General features: G+C 37.1%; 1 protein-coding gene across 1 annotated transcript; it reads left to right on the forward strand.

The window, feature by feature from the left end:
* Positions 1-708: 708 nt before the first annotated feature.
* LOC110986084 (cysteine-rich protein 1-like) lies at positions 709-12,902 on the forward strand. Its single transcript, XM_022247747.2, has 4 exons — positions 709-886; positions 5,649-5,743; positions 6,334-6,388; positions 7,759-12,902. Exons 1-4 carry the CDS (start codon positions 844-846, stop codon positions 7,806-7,808), a joined length of 243 nt encoding a protein of 80 aa, XP_022103439.1. The 5' UTR covers positions 709-843; the 3' UTR covers positions 7,809-12,902.
* Positions 12,903-16,755: the final 3,853 nt, after the last annotated feature.

The following is a 16,755-nucleotide window of genomic DNA, read 5'->3' on the forward strand; positions in this document are numbered from 1 at the left end:
CAAGGGCATTCGCAAAAGCAGTACGCAAAGGGAGGGGATGTGGAGCGTTTACAAGTTTACAAAAATAAAACCATGGCGAAACCCAGCACGGAGACGATCCTGTTTTTTCCCCCTTTCCTTTTTAGTTTGTACTGTGGAGCGCCACATTTGTTTGGTTTTTTTTTTGGTGTGTCGGTGTGTGTACAATGCATGTATTGTGTTTATTTAGTTTGCTTTAGGGTTTTATTTTGTTTCCCACATGTGAGTTTAATGTATGTATGTTCGTTTGTTTTTTGTTCATTAGAACAGGCAAAGATAAACTTCACATCCAGTCTTTATGGTGAACTGTATTCCCAGCTTGTCCTGAATGTATTGGTTAAAAGTTCTTTTTTCCCTTGTCTGAAGTCATTTATTGCCAAGTATATGTATAGCTTGAGGTATATCTTCAATATGCAAAAACTGTTTCATTAAAAAATGATTATCCCCCAAATACAAAAAAGAATAAATTCCATGTTCTTTATTAATGATTTTCCTCCAAATTCTACCGACTGAAATGTGCTATTACAAAATGACAAACTATCCAAATTCGGGTTATGGCATAAGTAATAGCGCCCTCTTTATGTGCAATTTCGATTCGTCATGAATATGGATGTTCCGGACTCCAGACGTCTACAGTGGAAATTGTATGGAAATAAATCACAAGGTGGTTGTCTCTGTCCATGCCTTTAATTACGCGCGCTACGCGGTTTGCATGCAAGGACAAGTGGAAGAAGTGTTTAGCTGGCGCAGTGGTTGTAAACATTGCGGTTATACGAAGACCTTTGGATTTTGTGTTCGTGAGAGCTACTCTTGAGCCTGTAAATTATGGCTAATCCCTGTGCTGGATGTACGAAACCAGTGTACTTTGGTAAGTTTTGAAGCCTAGACCCTAGGTTTGCATCATTAATTTGTAAATAAAAATGTGCATGAGAATAGGGATGCACCTCAATTGCCTTGTGACCTTGATCATTTTGACTAATGTTACACCATGTACACTAGCCAGCTAGCCATGTTTATCCAAAACTGCACGACACGAGAAACATCAGACCCAGAGCTTGCAAGAGCTTATAACCTTGTAGCTAGATAGGTATATATATGGTACAGTTGTGCTCATAAATGTGAATTTCAGAAATAAAATGGTTTCTGTCATGTTTGCTTCTGAGTTCTGTTGACACATGGCATGCTTGGTTGAGTCTGAACCTCGGCATTTATATCCAGAAGTGGATGTTGCTGAGTATCAGCGTCGATTTAGATGAAGTTCCAATTTTTGTTGTTTATTTTAATTTGGTGTACATATATGTGATGCTGTAATGACTAAATGCATAGACAGAGCATAGTAACCACAGGAAATATTCAGTGCCATAGTCTGGAATGGAGAGATTGGTAAATATAGCTGGAAAAACGTTTCTACCAAAAAGGCCTTTTGTAAAATTAGACCTATATCTGTTTGTATCAAAGTATCAAGTTAACAATGTAACACTCACCAATTGAATGGAGCAAACATTCATGAAGCAAATTAATCACTTGACATTTAAATATAATTCAACTGAGCCAGCTAAAAATGAGGCATTTTCTGGACAACTCACAGTAGACCTACTTGGAAGTACAACTGTCAAGTTTTTCAATTCCAACATGATGTACCTTTCAAGGTCACTCCATGGTGACTTTCATGGCTTAGTGTGAGCATTGAGCTTCAGGTTCACTTCACCAATATGAATGTTTGACACTGACGTTACATACAACCTCACACAAGGCCATTATACAGCTGAAAGGTCCGTCGAGTTTGCTGTATTGTCAATATTTTTAAAAATAAGGTATCTGCTGGATCAGCACCTACATTGTACACCACCCCAAGGAGAAATCATTTCAAGCAGACTGATGATAATTTAATATACATGTAGTGTTAAATTTCTGTACAGAAATTTATCGCAGTGGCATATGTGCGCATATACACTGTAGGTTCTCATGTACACAAAGCAGGAAAGCTTGCGTGAATCTTATGTAACCACATGCCATAAATCGTGAGTAACCACATGCTCCACCAGGTTTGACTATCCATGATGCACCCTCATCTTAATCTTTCTCCTTTCACCCCAGATTGCATTGTTACAATGTACATGGAAGTCGGATGTGGAGAATGCACACATGTGGGTACATGGTTTCTTTAATGAACAGTACCACCAAGGGTCCATCCTCAACCACCTCCCCCTCCCCCTAAGAAAAACTACTTATTCTTTGCTGGCTGTTCTGAAATATTGTGCATTTGACAAATCAGAAACAAGTCCCAGTGTGTGTAACACTACACCAGTCTGGGAGATGTTTGCCTAACACTGTCTTGACTTCTTTGCTGCAAAGACCGGGGTGTCATTAATCACTATTTTTCAGCCAGATTACAATGACACAGTTGTGCAGCTCTCCCAATAGCACAAGTGTGATGCTGCATCTGTCTGGAAATAATGAAATGAGCAACTGTGGACAAAACCACCTGAGCCTTCTCAGCATTTCCCAAACAGGAAAGCTTACAAGACAAGTTACATGTAGAAGGATACAGGCTAAAGCAAAGGTGTACTTGTATGTGACAGTCAGTTTTGCATCTCATGTACTGCTGGTGCAGTGTTTGTGGATGTTGGTGTCTCATAAATCATATCAAGTAAATAACATTGAACTGATACATGAAGATGTAAACACAGGAACACCTGCGCCCCTTTTAAGTGTAATATTGTTGCTCTTTATCAACTGAAGATGAAAATTTACATCTATGAAGGTACTTGTATTGTCAATTTGTCTTTACCCTATCATGAAATGTTGAACTTACTGGAGAGCTACACATACAATCTTTGGAACTAATCTCCTTTTTAAAACTTGTTGGAATTTGTTGAGTTTGTGAACTTGGCTGCCTGCTGAGAGTTATTTGACCTTTAGCCTTCTTCCCCAAGTTAACATTCAGTGTCACCAAAGTCAGTAGCGCATAGTTTCAGTTTCTGTACTTCAGACGTGAGGCATGTCACCAGAGAGTTCAGCTTGGTATACATGTACCTACCGGTACTGTACCTGTATATTCTGTGTTTTGTTGTGTGGCATTGTGATTTCCCCCCTCCCCCCCCCAAAGTCTGCACATGTACAAGAACATACATGTATGCATGTTGTTTATTACATAAATATTATGTTGTCACAGTACAAAAACATGCAGGCACATGTAGGGAACAAATTATAATCCCAAGTCTCTTCTGTTCAAATCGTAAACCTTCTGAGATTAAGAAAATTTGATTATAATGTGTGCATGTTATATGGTTTCTGTGCTCACCAGCATGTTTGTATTTCTATTCATTTTATTTAATTAATTGCTTCCCAAATACTTAATACATGTACATGTATTTTCCTTTACGAATTTGACTTTTTTGTGACAGTTGTCAATATTTATGCACATTGCATTTGATACATTGTCATTTCATGTCCATGCATTTCTTGTTGAAATTATTTTGTTTCAGTTGGAAATGTTGACCAAATACTGAAATGAAAAATGAATTAAGAAGTAATCATTTGAAAACTATAGAGAAAAAGAAAGCAGTATTCTTACTGCGTGCTTTAACCAAGATTTTCAAGGCTCTTTGAACTTTGAAATAAGTGACAAGTTGATATCTTGACTAGTCCAAATTTAACTGACCAGTCACTGGTTAACTTGTATCCAAATCATAGCAACCTGTTCAAGCTTTCATGTGTTACCTTGATGTTGGAATGGAGTGTCTTTTACCCCATTCCATAACTTGTTAAACTTGTACAGTTTACTGATCATTATCTGTGTGGTGCTTCACACCTGTTGTATTGCAGAAACTACTTTTATTTCAATGTCAGAGGAGAGTCAGTCGTGCTTGGGGCATATTATGCTTGCCTGGCAACAAAGTATGCCAAGTCACACCCTCTTGGGACATTGTTAGTTTAAAGCAATGTCAATAAAGGCCTTTTTAAAATGAAACGTGATAAGTTCACTGTCATGAATGTTCTGTTGTGTGCAAGAAATATTTTTGGGAAGAACTTTGCCCTATTTAAACAGTGAAATGTTGTTTTTCCATTATCTTTATTTGTACTGTATCGTACATTGTCCCAGACCCAGTCATTTGATAACGAAACTTGTCTCAACTAAAGCCATATTATTTTCATTTCATCTTACACTAACAGCACATGAACATTGTTAGAAAATCTGACAGTGTAGATGTACATTTGTACATGTCTGCCTGGAGTATTCATGAAGGCAGACATATAGTGTGTACCTCTCCATTGTTCCACCTGAAAAATACAACTCTAATGATTTTAGTTGTGATTCAGAATTACATAGATTCCTGTGAACATACAGGTCCCTGTTGATGCGCATATATCTCAGTCTTCACCCAAATGTAAACTCATGAAAAAATTCATGTGCATGTATCTGGCCAAAACAAGCCTCATTATTTTAAGTTGGTTGACTGGCCAGGACTTCAATGATTTATCCATGTACATGTATGTTGGAGAGGGTTTAGGTGATTTATAAGGTGTGTTTGACGTATAATACAATCTTGGCTCTTGTCACTTTACCAATGAGTTTGTAGGGTCAAATATGGAGCAGACGGTTTAACAGCTCCATGGGTCAAGCTAATAGACTGTACACATGCCATGGGATTATACTGTACAATGTACATAGTGTACATATACTTGTAATTTGTGTGCATTGGAGCCATTAAAAATGGGTGTGGTTACTCACTGCATGATTGTATCCAGGTATCTATTGCCAACTTACCATTCGCATTATTGAAGCTTGTTTTGCCTGAAATATTTCCTAGGTGAGAATTTCATGCTGTACACGTACAGACACACGGACATAGTAAAAATTGAAGTGCAGTTTGTAAGTTCATATTTTGGTTACATGTAGTTTACATCAGAGGAGCTTGAGACATTTTGGAAAATGGCAGGAATTATCACTGGCTAAGTAATGCTCAGTAGACACTTTCAAATTTCAAGATGCAACCATGAGCGGGAATATAACAAGTGACACTATAAGGCAAATGTGTTTGGAGCAGGTGCCTTCATTAATTCAAGATAGTCAAATTGTTTGCTGGTACAGTTTATTTGCAGCTTGTACACATACACCAATTATCAACCCTGGTGATGAATTAAGTAAACCTAGGACAGTCCTCTTGTCCTGGACTTCCTTGGTTGATGTTGAGTATGCCAAGGGTAGGTACATGTACTTCACCAGGTCTAGGCTTTCAAACACTTCCAAACTGTCAATAACGGGAGCCCCCAACAGGTGTATCACACATAACGCTATTAGTCCAGTATTCTCAAACTTTTCTCAAGGTTGTCCGTGGGCATTTAACTTATACCAACTCACTGGACTTCAATGTTTTCCTTAGGGATTATGTCTTGTTCTGAAGAAGAACTTGTCAAAGGAAAACCTTCCAATTCTGAGGAATTTTAATGTCATTGTTTCTATTTGAAAGGTCGTTTTTACAGAAACTGTTTATACATGTATGTACCATCGTTGTCACAGTTTGTTTCAGGAACAGGACGAATATGGCTGCTATTCATGAGTGTGTATGTAGTCAATGCAAAATTTAGCTTCTCTTATACTGTTTTGGGGTTTTTTTTTCTCACAGCTGAGCGGTTAGTTGCTATGAATAGAGACTGGCACAAGATATGTTTCAAGTGTGCCGACTGCAAGCAAACCTTGACACCAGGAAAGCAGAATGTGGTAAGATCTCTAACCTCACTGTCCCATCAAACCAACAGACCTATTCCTGCCAACCTCACCCTACCACAGTGCTTCATGTGTCCCAGTGGCATAACTACACCGGACGCCTGTACCCCCGTAACCTCCCAACCCTCCCATTTGAAATCTGTGAATAATCTCTGTTGAGTTTATATACATGTACGTGTAGCTATGCAGCTGCAGTTCATTTTCCTGTGGTGCCCCATTGAAACAATGTGTGCATCCCAGCGTCCCCCCACCCCGACATTTATCCCCAGTTACACCACTGATGCGTCCTGACTTTAAATTGTGACCACAGGATAGTAATTTTTACATTTACAGACATGTATGTAGGATAAGACCTGAAGTCACTCAAGCCACACCCCTCCCCCTTATACCAGACAAAACGGCCCATGATAATGCCTGTAGCCTCCCCTTACATGTACATGTAGGATAAGACTTGAAGTCACTCAAGCCACACCCCTCCTCCTTACACCAGACAAAACGGTCCATGATCAAGCCTGTAGCCTCCCCTAATATGTACATGTATCAGTGTTGTAACTCAAGTAATTGATTGTTCTCATTGATTTCAGCATGATGATAAGCCCTACTGCAGAACGTGCTATGGAAGAAATTTTGGACCAAAAGGTAAGTAGCAGATAGTAATATTTTATATACAAATATCAGGGTTTCCCCTGGGGTAGGGATGAGTGTTGGGTGGTAAAAGAAAGTGAGGAAATGAAAGAGTATGCAATGAACACACCTGTCACCAACTGTGCATAAACCTGTGTTTTGCATAAACCTGTGTTTTACATAATATGCACTTTTCATCAAATGTAAACCATCTGTTGAGAGACGTTATGAAGAGATATGTATGTACCGTACCAAGGTATATTTATGTTCAAGTGATTCATATTAAAAAATTAAGTTTCACCGCTAGACAGGTAAGAAAAACACTGTTAATACAATCCCTTGTTTATAACAAGGGACAATTTTAGGTCCTGAGTTTTTCTTCTTTGTTTTCCATTACTGATAATACAAGAACAAAATACTTCAAGTCCCAAGGACCTTGGTGTAACAGTTAGCACTGTATTCTCAAGGTACTCTCAACTTACATACTTCCTACAAAAAGTTTCCCTTTTCTGAAAATCATTTATAAAATTTATTATACTATTAGGCCAATGAAATTAATGCCTTTGATTACTTTGATGGGCTGGTCAGGATATTTTTTCAGTATAGTCTTACTTTTATATTTCAAGTGAAACTCGTTAATGAAACCACAAAATATGTAGTTTACACAAGTCATGAAAATGTTCCAAAGAAATAATTTTGAAAAAAACCGATATTTTGAAAAGAATATGCCAGTATATAGAACTGGGATACTGATGTCAAAGGAAGCTGAGATGCTTCCTGAAATGGTCACAAAAACTTGCATGGTGGTTTGCCTTATTTTCAATGGGCTGGGATGATCAAGGCATGTGTTGGTTGAGGGCAATCTTTGAATTTGATATTCAAGTTTAGAAAGAATTATGTTTCCAATCCATGTATTTGTGATTATACATGAATTATTAAATGTGCGTGGTGATTTTGGGATAACAAGTGTGCTACATTCCTCAATCTTTAAATCAAAGGGTTGCTTGTGACTTAAAGTACAGTATTTTAGCAAGTAAGGTGTACCCAATTGTTCAGGTAATTACATGTATATTATTTTTGCCTAATTCCAACCTCTGCCAGATTTGTTGCTTGTCGATTTTAGAAAGCAGTGAAATCAAACATAGCTTAGATCAAGAGTGAGGTAATGTAAATATTGCAAGACAAACAGAATGTGGTGGTGGATGGCAGAGAGCATCCTGGGCAGGTTTCAGTGTTTTGCCTGCAGCTTGTTTTGACAGCTGAAACAACCTGTACACAGCAACTCTTGGATTGCTGTGGGATTTTATTGCACATATCTAATACATATGTCAGGATATTTGGGGTTGATAAGTCTCACTTCTCATTCATTATGAATTGGCTTACAGGCTACAGCTCCGGCAATGCTACAGCTGTCAATAGCTATGTGACCAAGTAGGAGAAGGAAACCAGTGATGAACAAACAAGGAGACCAGTGATGTATCCCTGTTAAGCATTCCGACCAACCAGATTCCACAAAAGACTAAATAAGTCTCACATAAAATGCATCCTTTTAAAAGTGTTGTACAGACTACATGTTCTTATTGGCTTGAAATGACTGGAAAATTTATTCAAATGTCAACACTTAGTGAGCTCAAGCAGCTGCATGTATGCTGACTCCATGAGGTTTACTTTCAAAAGCAAAATATTTACACCGTAACATTCTGCTGACCAATATTTGCTCCATGTATTTATAAAGTTCCAGTATTTCAGGAAAGGATAGAGTGCTCATCATGTGCAACCTCCAAACCATTTTTTTGGGAGGGGGGACACATGCAGTTGATCAGTTTTACAAGGAAAGGAAATTTGAGTGAAAAGTTTGAGAAAGACCCAGTAGAATGATGAACTGCTTTGGGAGAATGTTTTTTAATATGAGGAGTTATTAATCAAAGGTGTGCATATGGCCTCTTATACCCCCCCCCAAACAAAATGAGGAGTGTTTTAGAGAAAGACTCTGATAAACTTTCCAACATTAGTCTTCTAGAAATGTTTATTCTTCAAATCATTTTGTGCTTTTCTAAAAGGTGTAACAGCAGCAAAACAACAAACAGTACATGTAATGGTTTACTTTTCTCCAATTGACAATTTTCACAAGATTCTATTCCACTTGAAATTTGATTCAAACAACTTGAAATACATCTAAGTGTAACTTAGATGTATAATAGGTCCGTAAAAGACTGTACAGCTTTTATGTATTTAGTTATTAGGAGCGATAAAAATGAAGCACCATGTAATCTTTTAAGCTTGCCGGTAGTATGTTACAAGGCGACATCAGAGTTAATGAAACATGTTCACTTTCATCCGTTCCACAGTGATCTAGATAAATTACCTTTTATTTTTTATTAAGAAAATGCATTAAACATGATGCTAACGACGATCATTTTAGATTTATTTAAGAATGATCAACGTAATGTTGAAATGAAATTGTGCATGGTCAATTGTGTAGAGCAACTCTGAAAATAGAATGTCAGCTTGCTTGAATATCCTGTGAGAAAAACCTTCGAAACATGTCAAATGGCTGGGCAAAAAAAAGTCTGCTAAAGTCTTGAAATCTCTGAAAATCTTGAAAACGTTCAATTTGGGGGGATTTTTAATTCCTGGAAAGCTTAGCAGCACATGAGAAAACTAAAATGTGTGTATAATTATTGAAGAGTATCGGTAAATGGATACCTAAATTTTAATTTTAGCATAGCATAAACCAGAGACAGGTTTTGTAGAAAGTGGACCCATTCCTTTCAAAACATTGGAAAATCCAATTTGACATACTTATAAGTGATTTATGGTCATTGTTTTATTTGGGGGATTTTATGGTCAAATATTGCAAAAGAGGTTTTCTTCCCATTGCATCTATCTGAGTCTGTCATGTGACCTACACCAGTCTATTGCACATCCTAAAATAGAATTCAGAGCCAACCCATGATCTTCAACCTTTGCTAATTAATTCTGTGTTGTGATTGGCCAATGATTGGCCAGTGAGGTTGCTTCCCTCTACATGACATCCTTTTCAGTTGTGCATGGGGAAGCAGGTTACAACATGTATGATGAATTTATGAGCAGCATACATCCACATCCACACATAGGATTTTGATGGGAGTCTACTCATTAATATTTCTATAATGAACATCTTCTTGGGACATACCCAAATGATTCGAAGATTGTGTAGAGATTAATAATAGATGTTTATGGAGGGGCTGTGTGCGTGGATGAAACTATTTTCAAGGATGAATTTGAGCGGAGGAGATGTTAATTAATATGAGAATACACTCTTATAATACACATTGGGCAGGGCAAAAATCTAAAATTAATGGATGAAACTGTTGCAAGATTGAAGGGGTCCAATTTCAGGCCTTCCAAATTTTGATATCTGTTGGGCATTTGGGGAAGTTTTCTGGGAAATTGCTTCTTGGTAAATTTTGAACCAGCATGTTGCATAATTAGGACTATTGTAGCATTTACACTAATCATGTTGCAATGTAGATGTGCATGTATGTTATCCACATACTGAATGAGGCAGTGGTTTTCATTGCCCACCCATGGCCAGTCAACGTCCATAAATTCAGGCAGTCAATTTATTTTAGTGTTGCATATAGATCACACAGTGACAGATGTGACCAGTCATCATTTGCTTCATTAGAAAATACATGGACACATGTACGTGTACTCCCCAGCAACTTGACATTAATCGGCTCATGCTCATCTCATTAATTAGTTATTCTATTCTCTAAATTTGATTACAAATCCTAAGCATAAGAGGTCAGCTAAAACACCTGCTAAAGGGAAGAATTTCATAACACAATGTACATATACGTGTACAGGGTCTGAAATTTACACAGCTTTATTTTTTACACTTTTTAATTTTGGTGATGATCATTTTTTTCCTTTACATCCAAATGTATTCTCAAGCCAAAGACTGCGTTGGAGCGTGATCCACAATGTAGCTCTCAGCTTTTTATTATAATTTTTCCTGTCTGGCTGAAGTACATGTAACGGTTGTTGATTGACATCTGAAGCATTAAGGAGTAATGACAGAGTTTGAGAAGCTTAGGTTAGGAAGATCAATGAGCGTTCCAGCTTTGGATTTGATTTCTGTTCCATATATCTTGTTTTACTTGTTCAGTTGTTTGTTACTGGATTTTTTTTGTTCAGAATCATTTGAGGGCAGATTTTTTTAGTTTAGTTTGTTGATTTCTTGTAAATTCCAATTGACATATTTGTTGCATTAGTGTATTTGGACATGACCTAGGTTAGTTTGCTATCCAGGTGTGTTGGCTTGTTTGTTGGGTGGATGGTGAGTGGGTAATTGGTTGGCCAGTCACTTTATTTTCACGGTTTGTTCATTTACAAACAAAACTGCAAGATTGTACATTTCATTAACTCTGGTTTCCCTCCAGCACATATACTGTCTTTTCTTGTCCCAGATTATTTACATTTTCTCAAATATTAATCCAGTAATAGAAAAATCAGCAAGTGTTTTTTCAGTATCTCGTACAGATGTGCAGTTATCGTCATCATCATCTGTATTACTTCAATAACAGTAAATAACTTTTCATGTTAATTAATTAATGGTTATAATCTGCTGTCGATCAAGTTCTGATATAAAGATTTAGGAAACAGGAAATTTTAATTGTTTCCCTGTCTCTAGCCTGGTTAAATGTATTTATCAATCTGTATTTATGATAAGGAAGGGTACATCAGATTTATCATGTGATTATTCAATCTAGCAAGTGTTCTTTCCTTCTTGTGAATTTTGCAAATTGACAGTGTTCCTGCCATATGGTGCATCATCAACCTGATTGTCTGATCTAAGTTCCATGGTTGTTTACCATCATTTTAAGATATCAACGATTATGGTTCAATGGGAATTTCCTCCTGAGTTTCGAACATTTTTTCCCTTGTACCATGGTGTTTGCCTGAGGAAAATTAACGATTTTTGTTGAAGTCCAGAAACCATGCCTAAGTAGTTTCCATGACTACAACAAATATGGGAAGCATGATTTGAAAAAGTGATGTCTGTCGGTTTATTCTTCTATACAAAATGATTCTAAATTGTATTCACTGATGCTTGTAGTGTGATGAAATGTATTCCAAACTCCATTCTAGAATTTACTGAAAGTTTGTTGAAAGTGTTAATGTTGTATATGTACTGAAATAATAATATAGTTTAACATTAGTATAATTCTCAAATTGCTTGCAATAAGCCATTCCAAATATATCTATGGATATACTCCAAATTATATTTTAGTTACAAATAGTTGTGGCTGCATGTACATTTTTAATCAAGTACTGTGTTTGTCATGTATAGTTAATGCATGTCTAGCTTTTGCACATCGGTAACTAAATGTTTCAACCTTTCGTGGACAGAGTATAGTATTTGAATTAAGTTTTAGCCCAACAGAGAGAGAATATGCTTACTTTTCCCAAGCTCATCACCTGAGAATAAAGTTTTCTTTTCTTCAAATTATTTGTTGTATTATTTTTTTTTACAATATCTGATGCCAGAAAGCACAAAACTTGATGTCCTTAATCATGTGACAAATATTGTCAGTTAGTGACTGGCTTGGTTCACCTTCAATATCTGTTTACAGACATTGTTGATTTATTGCAAAAAAGGCAGTGCTTAATAAACTTGACACGACATGTTTCTCACCACTTTTGACTAAAGACGTTCTCAACTAAAACTGACTTTACTTCTGAGTGTCTTAGTATATTTATATATGTGTTAAAATCCGTCGAGTCTGGAAGTACTAATTTTGTTACAGATTTTTAGGGTTGTTTTATGAACAAACCCTTTTGTGTTAGATGAATGTATATCCATTGTTGAATTTTCTAAGTTGAGGGGTAACAGGGACTTTTGCTTTCACTTTCATCCCCTGATTGCGTTTTGTACCAAATTATTGAAATCCTACAAGATATTTTAACTCTAACATACCGCTCGCCTACTTCGTATGTGTAATTGCTATTTCATTGTAATGTAGCTCTCTGCCGTTGTTTGGTTTGTGAACACAGTACAGATGTTATTCAAATACTGCTTGTTATGGTTACATTTGTACGTGTTGTTCCTTTTGTTTGAGTGCTAAGTCTGAAAACTGTATTCCATGGCGCGATTTTATGGAAAAGAAGTGGTGGTAAAAATTGTGAAAAATAGGACCTCCATACTGACTGTGATTTCCAACACTTAATTGAATTTTGTTTATTCCATTAAATGGGATACTGAAACGCCAGCAGGACGATTTTCAGGCCGTGATGGCTGAATTCCTATGCCATACTACATAGCGCAGTAGAGAGGAATTGAATGCATTAAATTTAAGTCTTTAGCAGTAGGCAGCATTTTACATTATGCAAAAGTAATGCTTCATTGTCTTCAGCTTGTAGCGAAAGCATAATACACGTATATATCGTCAGCATTGGCACAGATTGATTGCATTTTCTCATGTTTTATGGGAAACTTGTTTACTACATTATGTAGAACAATACATGTGCTTAAATGACAAGATTATCGTTTCAGTTTCAAATTATGTTATTGCTTAGGACGGGGTGTGAGCGAGGGTCATAGTACGGTTGATGGATGGACTCATGGGGTGAGGTCGGGTATGTGAGCCCTAAATCTTAACAATTTAGCCCAAGATTTTTCTTCTGTCTGCACCCTCAACAATACTAAAGACCCATTTGTGACCCAAACTTTGCTGGCACAAGAAATTATTGATCATGTTCAATATCTTTTTCAGTTTTCAAACCTGAAAAAAAATGCAGTTGAGGTGAAAGTGAGCTGTATCGTGCACTGCTTGATGCGCACTGATAAACAAAGCTTACTCTCCTCAAGTGTCTCTGTATTTTGGAAGAATGGTGAAAATAGACAGATGAAGACCCCTAATTAGACGCATAGCTACGCCAATTAGTCTTGGAATGTTACAAATACCTCATGTGACAAAGAAAGGTGATTGGGCCCCTAAAGTAAGACAGGATGAACAGAGAACAGTGTTGAGCGTAGTTATTATATAATACCAGTCCTTTGTCAAAGCTGTTACATAATGGAACTGTAGCGCGAAGTGACGCCCGTGTTTGTCTTGGATGAACTCTGGCAATGTGTAAGACACTGTCATCTTGTAAACAAACTTAAATTTGGTATTTGTCTTTCGGCTTGATATTGACGTTTTGCATCGGGAAATAATTCTTTCAGATACATCTTTACGCCATTAAATTTTGAAATCAGCTGCAGCGACAAGAATCGCCCCTCCTTTTGGAAAAAAAACTGTGTACATTTACATCCACACCTTATGGACTTGAGTCTTCAATCAAAACATTGTGTTTGCTGTGAAATACAACATAAATTTCGAAGAAACTCATTTCAATTTCGTGTAGGCTTGGACAATGTAATTTTTATTATTTCGTTAACAGGAATGCATGAGCATGGTCATTGTCAGTATAGTGCTTATTGTCACATGAATTGCAGTCGTTGATCACGAGCTTGTGTTTTAGATCTACCTCTTCAAATCTCATCTCACAGATATCTGATAAAATAAGCCAACTTCAGTTTCGCCCTTCTCACCACCACCCCCCCTTTTTATGTATGCGAGTCATTTAACATAAGGCAACATTTATATCCGCCGATTGAAAAAGTAACACATTGATTGAAAAAGTAACATATTCAAACGTAATCATTTTAGTAAAACTAGTCTGTATTACTGTACAAAATATCGGACCTGAGAGATCTGAGATCTCTTGTACTTTCTCCGCGGAATTTTTCAGTATGTGCACAGTATACCGACGTCTATTATGGCTATTTGAGTAATGAAAGTATGTGTCTAAACCTCCTTGTGAGATGGCCGAGTGGTATAGTCCGTAGAGGGAATCAATCTCGATCACGCGCTCCAACGGCTGTGCCGTTGGAGCGCGTGATCGAGATCGATTCCCTCTCGGGTTTTGGAAGAGTGTAACCTTGATTGTCTTTTTTGGCGTCGTTAGAATAATCTTTGTAATGATTTTCGGTCATTTACAATTTTAAACAATTAATGGATGGAGTCTGTTTCACAGGATTCACATCAGTAATGACACTTGAACGTTTCAGTTGAAAGTTCCGAGTCGTCCGTCTCAAATCAAATGTTCCAATCACCAAAATCAAAGTTTTGTGAGTGAATTATCGTTTACATTTTGTTGATAATGGAATCAGTTCTTTATCCCTAACAATCTAGTCCACGCGGTACAAGGGTTAGAGTAATGCCTGTTTCACGAAACTGTTCCGGGTAGTGAAAAAAGTAGGCAAAATTAAGAAAAACACTTTACAGAAGACAGGATACACTAGATACAACCAAATTTTGCTGCGCTGGTGTATGTAAATTGTAATTGTAAACGTAAATTGTAAATTTTGTAATTGCAACATAATCCCGCTGGACATAAGGATACAAAGCCAGCATCGGATTTTGTTTCACGGCTGTTAAATTAATGTTACGGAGCCAAACTTTGACCTTTCTTGTTTGAAGTAAACAATTTAGAAGACTCGGGAAAATACTATCTTATAAAAGAAACACAAAGTGTGAGTTGTTTTGAAGTCCGTGACGGAATCGTTTCGGGAATTGCTACGTGCACGGAAATGTTTAGGGTACCAACAGACACACATAGGTTAGACCAACCTAGGTTAGACCAGCCGGGCAGTAACTTAAGATCAGTGTATCTTGAGGCGCTGATAGGCTCTTATTTTCTTTCTTTAAAACTAGGTTAGATATTTGGGCTGAAAAACCAAATATACAGGAAAACAAAAACAGCCATGTTGGAAGAAGCGGCGGCATAGACGGGAGAAAGAATGTTGGACAGGAGGATTGAAGCAGATATTAAAATGGCAATTCTGTTTGATCTTCGTCTTCACTTCACGATCAGATACAAGAAATACCTGTCAAGAAATACCTGTCTTCAACAGATGAAGTTTCTCGAGGCGACAACCCTGTGTGTTCCGTCCGTACTACTAAAGTAACCAAAATAAAACACATCGGTGATCTTACCCAAAAAAAAGTTAAAAAGGTGAATTAATTACATATAATCCAAAACAAATAGATTAGTATATATTTCATTTTAAAGTAGACTAAATTTAATTTTTTTATATCAGGTTGTTTGGTAATTGCCAAAAACTTCAAATTGAGTGTTCATTTCTAGCGCCCTCCCTTGACAGTGGGAAATTTGAGCAACTGCCATTAACATTCCATGGTAACCTGTGTTTAAATGCATGAAGGGTACCAGGCAAAAGCAACAACTCATGAATATTCATCAGAACAACTTGCTATTTTATTCTGGATATTTGGCGCCCTCTATAAAAGTAAATTTGAGGCTAAATACAGAACTGCCGACCGTGAAAGATGTCTAGCGCCCTCTCTTGACTATCGAAAGCTTGCGCCACACTTTTGATATTCCCTGGTAATCCATGTATAAATGTGTAGTGGGTACCAGTCAAAAGCAACAACTTTATGAATATTCATCAGAACAACTTGCTATTTTATTTTGGATATTTGGCGCCCTCTATAAAAGTAAATTTGAGGCTAAATACAGAACTGCCGACCGTGAAAGATGTCTAGCGCCCTCTCTTGACTATCGAAAGCTTGCGCCACACTTTCGATATTCCCTGGTAATCCATGTATAAATGTGTAGTGGGTACCAGTCAAAAGCAACAACTTTATGAATATTCATCAGAACAACTTGCTATTTTATTCTGGATATTTGGCGCCCTCTATAAAAGCAAATTTGAGGCTAAATACGGAACTGCAGACCGTGAAAGATGTCTAGCGCCCTCTCTTGACTATCGAAAGCTTGCTCTACACTTTCGATATTCCCTGGTAACCCATGTATAAATGTGTAGTGGGTACCAGTCAAAAGCAACAACTTTATGAATATTCATCAGAACAACTTGCTATTTTATTCTGGATATTTGGCGCCCTCTGTAAAAGCAAATTTGAGTCTAAATACGGAACTGCAGACCGTGAAAGATGTCTAGCGCCCTCTCTTGACTATCGAAAGCTTGCTCTACACTTTCGATATTCCCTGGTAATCCATGTATAAATGTGTAGTGGGTACCATTCAAAAGCAACAACTTTATGAATATTCATCAGAACAACTTGCTATTTTATTCTGGATATTTGGCGCCCTCTATAAAAGCAAATTTGAGGCTAAATACGGAACTGCAGACCGTGAAAGATGTCTAGCGCCCTCTCTTGACAATCAAAAGCTTGCTCTACACTTTCGATATTCCCTGGTAACCTATGTATAAATGCATATAGGGTACCAGGCAAAAGCAACAACTCATGAATATTCATCATAATAACTTGCTATTTTATTCTGGATATTTGGCGCCCTCTATAAAAGTA

The sequence above is a fragment of the Acanthaster planci genome, linkage group LG19 (genome assembly GCF_054643075.1).
Source record: "Acanthaster planci isolate LZ-2023a linkage group LG19, COTS_SCS, whole genome shotgun sequence".
NCBI lineage: Eukaryota > Metazoa > Echinodermata > Asteroidea > Valvatida > Acanthasteridae > Acanthaster > Acanthaster planci.

Excerpts from the sequence above, each read along its gene's own strand:
- LOC110986084 (XM_022247747.2), top strand. The coding sequence starts at position 844 with ATGGCTAATCCCTGTGCTGGATGTACGAAACCAGTGTACTTTG. Across the intron at positions 887-5,648 it reads TACGAAACCAGTGTACTTTG|CTGAGCGGTTAGTTGCTATG; the intron begins GTAAGTTTTGAA and ends TTTTTCTCACAG. Across the intron at positions 6,389-7,758 it reads AAGAAATTTTGGACCAAAAG|GCTACAGCTCCGGCAATGCT; the intron begins GTAAGTAGCAGA and ends ATTGGCTTACAG.